At 42.7% G+C, this 10,013-nt stretch overlaps 1 protein-coding gene across 1 annotated transcript in view; it reads right to left on the reverse strand.

The window, feature by feature from the left end:
• LOC145402096 (uncharacterized) overlaps positions 1-8,021 on the reverse strand; it is a 178,255-nt gene extending 170,234 nt beyond the window's left edge. The window contains exon 1 of the mRNA XM_080274214.1: positions 7,841-8,021. Within this exon, the coding sequence (XP_080130340.1) occupies positions 7,841-8,021 (181 nt within the window). The remainder of the gene's footprint in view (positions 1-7,840) is intronic.
• Positions 8,022-10,013: the final 1,992 nt, after the last annotated feature.

The following is a 10,013-nucleotide window of genomic DNA, read 5'->3' on the forward strand; positions in this document are numbered from 1 at the left end:
ACAAGAGGGGAAAAATCAGATTACGAACAACAATTTAACATCAAAGAAAGAAAACGTAAAAGAAATAGGAACAGAGGAGGAGAATAAAGGTAAAGGAAAAACAAATCCTGTATTGTAACTGACCTTAATGGAGGATCAGGTTAGGATGGAATTATAAGTTCTGAGGGATCCAATGCTTGTTATTACAGGTTCACATACTCTAAGGGTAAATATTAGGACGAGGGTGGTAAGGTGAGGCTGAGTGAGTGGGCGAAAGGTGTGTGAAGGTTTTTTTTTTCTCTCTCTCTCTCTCTCTCTCTCTCTCTCTCTCTCTCTCTCTCCATAATTCTATCTATTTCTGTCCGTCCCAAAAATCCGTCTCTCTCACCACTTCCCCAGCCCCTCCCCTCCTTTCTCCTCCAATAACCACTAACCCCCTCCCCCTCAGCACTTGTCTTTCTCGGCCAGACACACACAGCCACTCACATACATCGTCCGTAAGTACAAAATTAATAACCACAAGGCTTGATTCTTGGACAAGGATGACGAGAGAGAGAGAGAGAGAGAGAGAGAGAGAGAGAGAGAGAGAAATAGGGATGGGATACGTAGATAGGGAGATAAATAGGTTGATGGAAAGGTAAATTGAGAGAGAGAAAGAGAGAGAGAGAGAGAGAGGTAGGGTACAGGTGTGATGGGAATTAATATGCGCGTCTCTCTCATTCTAATGTTAATCAGTGACAGGTGTTGTAGGTTTGCCCTGAATACCCTCAGAATCACGCCTCATTAGCCCTTAATACACTTACACCCCCACACCTCGTCACTCCCACACCCACACCCCACTCCTACACAACCCCACGTCACACCCAGACCCCCACTAACCCCACCCCCACACACTCCATCGTTCATCCATGCCTTGCTCCTTCCATACTTCCAGTCACCCTCACACACACACACACACACACACACACACACACACACACACACACACACACACACACACACACACACACACACACACACACACACACACACACACACACACACACACACACACACACACACACACACACACACACACACACACACACACACACACACACACACACACACACACACACACTACATCCATCTAAACAAAAATGTAGAGATACGAGGCCTGCGAGGTGGGTTCAGGATTCCAGGGGCTTGGATAATGAGTGAATGTGTAACTGATTTCGCTGGGCACGCTGTTGGTAGGTCTCCCACTTCGGTACGTTTTTTATTTATATGTTTTAGATCCTACTTCTCTCCATCTTGAGGTAGGAGAGAGGGTAAGGAATGATGATGATGATGATGACGATGATACTGATGATGAGATAGGAGAGGGTCAGGAATAATGATGATGATGATGATGATGATGATGATGATGATGATGATGACGATGATGATACAGATGAGATGGGAGAGGGTCAGTAATGATGATGATGATGATGATGATGATGATGATGATGGTGAGCTTGAGGTAGGAGAGTCAGGAATGATGATGGTGATGATGATGATGATGATGACACACGTGTAATATAACGAGTAAATTAATGCACATAAACACCTGTGTGAATTAGCGACACGTGATATTCTGGCATCAGGTGAAATTTATATAGAGCTATCGAGAGAGAGAAAGAGAGAGAGAGAGGTTGACGATTTACAAATTTATCCACCTTAAAAAAAACACAGCCTAAGGGTTGAGAATTACATAGCCATAGTTTCAAAAGCCATCAGTACGAGAAACTTTTCGTAATTAAAAAAAAAAATGTTTGAATGCAACAAGATAATTTAAGAAAATGGTTGTGTCATAGCGAAAGGATTAAGTAGTACTAGTAGAAGTTGCAGTAGTAGTAGTAGTAGTAGGTTCATCTGAAATGTGAACTCGGTGGACTGCAGGCTGAAGTTCCTGTTCTTCGGCAGTCCACTATCCACCTTTCAGGGGATAGGGAGGAAGTAAAGGGACGTTTGTATAATAATAATAAAAAAGTGAATATATGAACAAATGCAGCTTCTCCATCTAAATGTTGTACAGTATATTTGTGAATTGTTGGATTAAATGGTTTACTTATAGCAATATTCAAAACGGGAAAAAAGAATCATAGTTGCAGGAATAAAATATAAAAAAAACAACGTGAATATATAAAAAATAAATTCACTTTGCCCAATCTAAATGATCTATTTTTGTAGGGTATTGGATAAAATTATTTAATGATGATAAGAAGCAGAAAAAAGCTATAATGAATGTAAGAATAAAATCGAAAATTATATGAATGTGAATGTATGAAAAATAGAATCGTTTGGCCCCATCTAAGTGTCTTCTGTATTTGTAAAGGAGTTAGGTGTGTTTTATAGAGCTTAATGGGAAAGATGTAATTTAAAGCTGAATGAGGAAGAACTGCCGTGAGTTACTGAAGTTACACTGACTTAATATGTACTTGGATTCATATGCTAAGTAGATTTGATGTGGAGGGGGGTTGGCTAATGAATTATGCATTTATTTTTTCTTGTTGGGAGGTGATAAGACTTAGGTTATTGACTAAAAGTGAGAAACGAGGGTAATATTTCAATCCTGTGGTGGTAGACTTTCGCCAGACTAATTTGGTGCTAGAGACAGACGGTTTTATGTACCAATTTCGGTCATTGGGGCATTTTTCATTTTAATCTTCCTCCTTTAGACGATTTCCGTCAGCCATAAGATCCTTGGTTAAAAAGGGAGATTCGTAGGTTAATATTTCAATCCCTTTGTGGTAGACTGTCGCCACGATTTTTATGCCAACGTCAGACGAATTCGTTTTTAGTGACAAACGACACATTGACAGTGAATTATGAAGCTTTGGTTCTATTATCATTTCAACCCCTAACAGAATTACGAGTTTTTGATCCATTTTTTCGGTATTTTAAAAAATTCCGAGACACTTCTATGACATATTCGTCGCAAATTATTTTTATTTTACTCCTGAAGGTTAGGTTAGCTTAGGTTAGGTTATCTTCAAGAGTAAAATAAAAATAATTTGTGACAAAAATACCATAGAAGAAAAGTGACTTAGAATTATCTAGAATACCGAAAAAATGGATCAAAAACTCGTAATTCTGGTAGGGGTTGAAACGATAATTTTACGGAAGCTTTTTTTTTTTTTTTTTTTAATCATTGGCACCAGACAGTGATTTTATGTGGCTCTGAAATGATTAGTTGAAAGGTGAGTCGTTCCCCTCCTCTTTTTCCATCATCATTATCTCGTCATCATCATCATCATCGTCTTCACATTCATCCTCATCCTGTTTCATTTTCATCAAGGTGTTGTTGTTCACTGCAGGCCATTGCTTTTCACTTCATCAACAAGAGTCTTTCAGAGCAGACATCTGATTTATGCTCTGCTCGATTCTCCACTTAGTTGTCTGCTGTCTTCCATCATTCTTCAGAGTGTTTTCATTATGTCTTCATTTGCCTTCATTTTTCTTCTTGCTGGTGGTTTTTCTTTAAGTCAGCTGATTCTGTGTGATCTTTCATTATCCTTTCGACCATGTTCGTGCATTTCATTTGAGAGTTTCTTTGTACTCCCTGAAAGTTTACTGTATGTGCCTTGGGGTTCGCTGCATCCTCTAAATAATGTTACTTTCCAGGCAAGTATCGTTTGTGTGCGTGTGTGTGTGTGTGGGTGTGGGTGTGGGTGTGGGTGTGTGTGTACTTCATCCATCAGCTCAAAGATCTATTCTGTTAGTTGATGCTTTATATCTCTAATTATTTTCTTGATTTTTTTTTTTTTTAACTAAAGGGAAATTCTCTTCTTTTTGTTTTCTTTACATCAGTCAATAACTTGAGGAGAAAAACAGGCCCCAAACTTCTGGCAAACATTTATGGAAAACCAACGTTATTGTTATTGGATATTATTAGCCTGCATCCCACGTTCTAGATTCCAGTCAGCAGTTTGTTGGGTGTAATCGAGCAGTATATTACTGATTGTTAGGTATAATTAGCCTGCATTCCACACTAAAGAACGCATTTAGCAGCAGCGTATAATTTCTCTGGATTATGCAGGTAAATTATTTAACACGTATTATTATTGTTTATGTCAAAATGGAATGAGGTAATTGGTGTTGTACGGAAATGGTGTTATTTTAGCAAGGACAGAGAGGGAGAAAAAATGTGTGTGTGTGTGTGTGTGTGTGTGTGTGTGTGTGTGTGTGTGTGTGTGTGTGTGTGTGTGTGTGTGTGTGTGTGTGTGTGTTTCAAGAGAGGAGCAGATATTGATAATTAGCTCTGTCATAAATAGGCAGATGACAATGAACAATTTTGTCCAGAAAAATGACTCGTGATGAAAGGGTTATTTATTATTATTTTTGTTATTATTACTATTACTATTATTATTATTATTATTATTATTATTATTATTATTATCATCATCATTTGTTCTTACTCTCAAACAAACTATTTTAATAAGGGACACGTTTGATAATCAAGTGTTTAACCGGGACAATAATATTACAGGAATTAAATGTCCCTTTGTCATCGTTTCCCCCCTACCCACAAGGCGACTCGATTCGGTGTAAGGAGAGGGGGGGATGTCTCGTAATAATGGGGTTTACCTGCAGCTGTCTCCACCCTAATTACCTGGTTGACCTTGTTCTGATTTACAGGTAGATTTAACAGGTTGATGTCCAAGTAGCGAGGTTAGTTGTTAAACCTGAGGCAGCGACAGTTATTAGGTAGATTTATAGATCAAGCTAACTGGCAGATTTATATCGTTCTTTCTCTGCACCTTTCCATCTGACCGAGCAGACCCATCGACCCCAAGCAAGTAGCCACCTTTCTATGGTAGACAGCGCCTCGCCAGGGTCGGACCCGGGTTCTTCCACACGGCGAGGTGCATGGAAAATGGGGGAGGCATAACCCCCCAGAATTATGAGCTGTCTGTAGGAAATATATATTCGGGGTAGTCTCAACCCGTACTTGGGAAACGTGGTTGAGTTCCCCGCCTGGGAGTGTTATGCAAGGCCAGCTACACTGAGATCCCTGTCCCCTTTGAGCTCAGTTAATGGCCAGGTATTGTCATAGTTAAGGGTAAATTTGACTAGTAACAAAGAAGACTAATTCCTACCTAAAAACAAACCCTTTTTCTATTTCATGCGTCCACGATTTAAGATAATTGTCATATTTAAACTGCACACATTTACAAGCAGAATTTACAACTAGATTTACAGGTAGTGAAGGAAGCTAAAACGGCTGGAATTTACAGGTGGAATTTACATGTAGAATTAGCAGATTTATTTGCTGGTAGTGATAAGAGTTGCCAGATCAGTAGCTGCTTAGAATGTGACTGAGTACAGACGCGTTTCCATTATTATTATTATTATTATTATTATTATTATTATTTATTGCTAATTATACATCGGGATGTCTCCAGTCGTTTATAAAATTTTTGAAAATTCCCCTCTGTAGCCATATATTTCTTAATTGATTTTTTTTTTTAAACCCTTCCCCTCCCCACCATCTCAACATAATGGGCCAAGTAACCCCCCCCTACCTCTCTTTCAGTGGCCCTGAGTAAGCCCATGAAGTACACAAACTCCAGGAATACGAATATATACATAATAACTTTAAGAAAATAGTAGTGCTAGAATATTGTCTCATGGATAACGTATAAATATCTCATAAGTTTGGAATGTGACAAAAATACTGATTAATGGTTCAGAATATTACAAAAATATTATGTCTGCTATATCGACTAAATATTGATTAAGTAATAATGTGTACAATATCACTCAAATACCTGTTAAATATCTATGGAATATTAAAACAAGGATTAGTGAAATATTAATTGTTTCTAAAATACCTTTGAAATATTGAAAAGATTTTTGAAATATTACAAAATATTAATTGTGTATAGGATAGTGCTAAAATATTGGTTTAATTTTTAGAATATTGTTAAGTATTAATATCTGTCTCCGGAATATCGCGAAACTATTAAATAAATTTGTAATCCAACGAGGGTGAATAAGTGTAAGCGTGTAGAAAGTTCCAATAATATTACTCGTCAAAAATATTACTAAATTTATTTTTAAATCTGTATACCGTTACTTGAATATTGCTTCTTAAGTCTCCATAATATTGCAGGAACTGGTACCCATAATTTTGCAATATCTAAGTCTCCATAATATTGCAGAATCAAAGTATCCATAATATTGTAAGGTCTGAGTTTCGATAATATTGCAAGATTTATCTAGATCTAAGTATCTATAATATTGCAAGATTTAAGTATCCGTAATATTGCAGAATCTAACTACCCATAATATTGCAGGGTCTGAGTATCCATAATATTGCAAGGTCTTTATACCTTCATCATCAATATTTTGGCGCCAAAGAGATGCGAGTACCAATATATTTAAACCATGATTCACAAAGACACAGCTACGATCATTTCCCCGCGTAACTTGGATATATATTTCCCAGGAAGAACAAAAGCCATGCGAAGAATCGACCCATTTCTCTGTGTCCATCATGGGATTCACAAGCAGATTATTTCGATCAAGGAGAAGTAAAGCCCAAACTGTATCTTCCCTTGTCCCTTCTTCGCCCTGCAGAAAAAAAAAAAGGTTAGATAAATAGTAACAGCCATTTTACCCCCTCTGAGGCGTAGGGTCCCGCGGCTAGGCTACGGTAGTCCAGTACATTTAAGGGTAGATAACCTGTCTACTTCCCCTGGCATTACATGAGCCCAAAAACCTTCCTTTACGTCGTAGCATCGAACCTGTATTGTATGCAAGGCCGCCACTCCGACCGGGGCGCTGTAACCACTAGACCACCAGGCGCCACATAGTTACAGCAGGTGGTAGACTGTTAATGTGTTAGTGAATTCGGTGGCAGATGTGCTGAACTGGCAACCCCGGCAGTGACTGCGACACCACGACGAGAGCGGCTGCTGTGAATGTACCTTATGTCGGAAGTCTCATACAGTATGGTGATATTAGAAGCGGAGGGCACACACACACACACACACACACACACACACACACATGACTCAACGTTTCTCTTACCATAGCATTACTGAGGGTGTTATTTACTGTCTGGCTGTGTTGTGCTACGTGCTGCCTGTGTGGTATTTACTTGGAATGATTTTGAGTGCCTCTTCTACTATTTACTGTCATTTTTACGAATACAGGTTCAATATATATATATATATATATATATATATATATATATATATATATATATATATATATATATATATATATATGTGTGTGTGTGTGTGTGTGTGTGTGTGTGTGTGTGTGTGTGTGTGTGTGTAGAGATAGGATACAAAAACCTGACTCTATCGCATATACTTCTCATGAAATGTGGTTTGGTATTACGTGGACATTTGTTTACTGAATGTGTTGTGCCACCAGCTGACTGGCCTTGTGATGCTTATTATAATCGGTTTGTACATTATATGATGGAACTGGGCCACTCCCACAACTTGAATACTGTGTTGTGGTTTTATGAAATTCGGTTGGCCTTAGTTGTGAGGTAGGAATGAATCTTGTTGGTTACTAGCCAGATCGACCCTCCCGCCTGACTGTATTTGAAAGGGACAGAAATCTTCATCATATTAGAAACAAGACTCAGTAGTACAGGTGTTGCATACAGTACTCCTCACAGTTCCAACAAGGTAGTCTACAGGAGCCACATGACCCCTCGCCTCTGCCCCTGGACCTGATTACCGTCCATAGAACCAGTGTTTATCAGCGTGCCAACTTCCACGGAGATGTTTGCTTTAGAACCAGTCATCCACTCTATAGCCTGAATCCTGATTTGACCCCTGACACCTGTGACCAGACCTGACGACCTGACCCCACTGACCTGTGACTGATGGCGGAGGGGAGTTTGAGTTGACGAGTGATGAAATGGAGAAGACTGATGGTGCAGATCGAGGGGCGGGCTTGCTTGCACCACTGCTGGTGGTTGTCACTCCCACCAGCCCCCCGCCGCTGGTGGTGGAGGAGGGGGTGCTGCCCCCCACCAGGTTGGGCACCTCCATCATGCTGCTGTGTATACAGGGACCACGCCCACTCGCCTTCCGTAGGCACCAGGCTGATGGTATTGCCCTCGGGTAGTTGTATAGGGTCAGGTGGTGGTGTGGGTGGTAATCGTGGCACTTAGGTCACCCTTGGCACTGCCAGCACGTGCTCACAATTGGTGGTCCTGGTCACGTGTTGGCCCGCGAGAAGACGGTCACGTGCACGGTGATGTCAGATGGCACCGAGGGCGGGTGTCAGTGGGTGTAAATAAAGGTGTGAGTGGCTTGGGTGTGTGGCAGTGCGGTGGTGCAGGAGGGGTGGGTGTGGCTGGAGGGGCGGTGTGAGAGGGCCGGTGCCCCCCGCGCCTCGCCGCGACACTGTAATTGCAGGGCAGCAACTGAGCCGCTGGCCCACCGCCCGCTGCCCGGTGGGCGGAGTCTACCCCCGCCCACACCCACACCCCGCCGGCACCCCACCCGATGCACCTGACCAACAAAAATGAAGATTTTTCTTGTGCTGTTAACTAGAGCCGTGTGTGGCGGCGGGCGTGACACCTCCACGGCACAGCGGGGTACGCTCACACGGACAGGTGGACGGGCGAACGTGCTGACGGACGAGTGGACGGATGGACGGACAGCACCTGGCGGCACTTTTGAAGCAAGACGGCTATGACCAGCGGCGGCAGCACTAGTCACGGCGACTACTGTGGCGGTGGCGGCGAAGGACAAGATAGCGGCCCTTTAGATCACCGCCAGGCCACGCCGGAGCCAGAGAGCAGCATTAATTGGACCAGGTAGCGTCTGTGTGGTGGGTAGTGCAGGTTGCGGCTGCGGTTGAACGGCGGCAGGTGCGGCGGCGGCGGCGATGATGGGCGGGCAGTGTGGTTAGGCGCGGCGCAGGGGAAGAGCACAGCGCGGCCAAAGCGTCCCACCTTCACCGATTACCTCTTCCTCGCCTCCATTACCTCCTGATTGATGACCCCACGCGCCGGCCAATGAGCACTCGTCTTACCTTAGCCCCGCCCTCACCCCGCCCTCGCCACACCCCCGTCCCGCCCACTCCGCTCCGCCCACCCACCTACCTGGGAGTCAAGAGCAGAACACCTGCCCCTCTCTGTTGTTGGTAATTGATTCCTCGTATCATTGTGGCATTTTGATTAGGGAATTTAATCTGACTTGATATCAGAGCCGAGTACTTTAATTATAGAGGCCACCCCCCTGACTTACCTTTCCCCATCCCCCTATCCAGGCAGGCACATACTGAAACATAAAAAAAAAAAACTCCCCCCTTCCCCAAAACCATTCTCAAAAACCCTTTCCAGCCCCTAAACACACACACACACACACACACACACACACACACACACACACACACACACACACACACACACCTTTCACTCCCCACCTCCTCTCACCCACTCCCATCTCCTCTCACCCACTCCCCACCCTCTCTCACCCACTCCCCACCTCCTCTCACCCACTCCCCAGCCACATCATCTCGCATGCTAAACACCCTTGGCCAAATTATCGTCATTATAGTTAAGTGATTCGTAATAAGGCGCTCCAAAATTCGGGGAGACTTTTGTGGATTAAATTACCTTGGTCGGCCAATCTGAAAGGCAGGCCGCTCAGTGGGGAACCTCCGGGGCCCCCTCGAGTGTTAGAGAGAGAGAGAGAGAGAGAGAGAGAGTGTGTGTGTATGTGTGTGTGTGTGTGTGTGTGTGTGTGTGTGTAGAACTTATTAGGATGGGGTTAATTTGGGGTATTTTAAGATGTGTTTGTGTATGTGTGTGTGTGTGTGTGTGTGTGTGTGTGTGTGTGTGTGTGTGTAAACTTGTAAGTCATCTTGTGGTGGTCCGAGCTTTGTGGCCTGAGTGTGTTTGTTGGTGGGCGGAACTAATCTCACGGCCGGAACAATTCTGAGAGAGAGAGAGGAATTATTATAGTACCAAACTGATTAGAATAAAAACAGAACTCCAGGTTAAAAAAATATAAAGCCAATAAATAGACAAATAG

Source organism: Coenobita brevimanus, chromosome 6 (genome assembly GCF_032717465.1).
Source record: "Coenobita brevimanus isolate Jiangsu-jjx chromosome 6, ASM3271746v2, whole genome shotgun sequence".
Taxonomy (NCBI): Eukaryota; Metazoa; Arthropoda; class Malacostraca; order Decapoda; family Coenobitidae; genus Coenobita; species Coenobita brevimanus.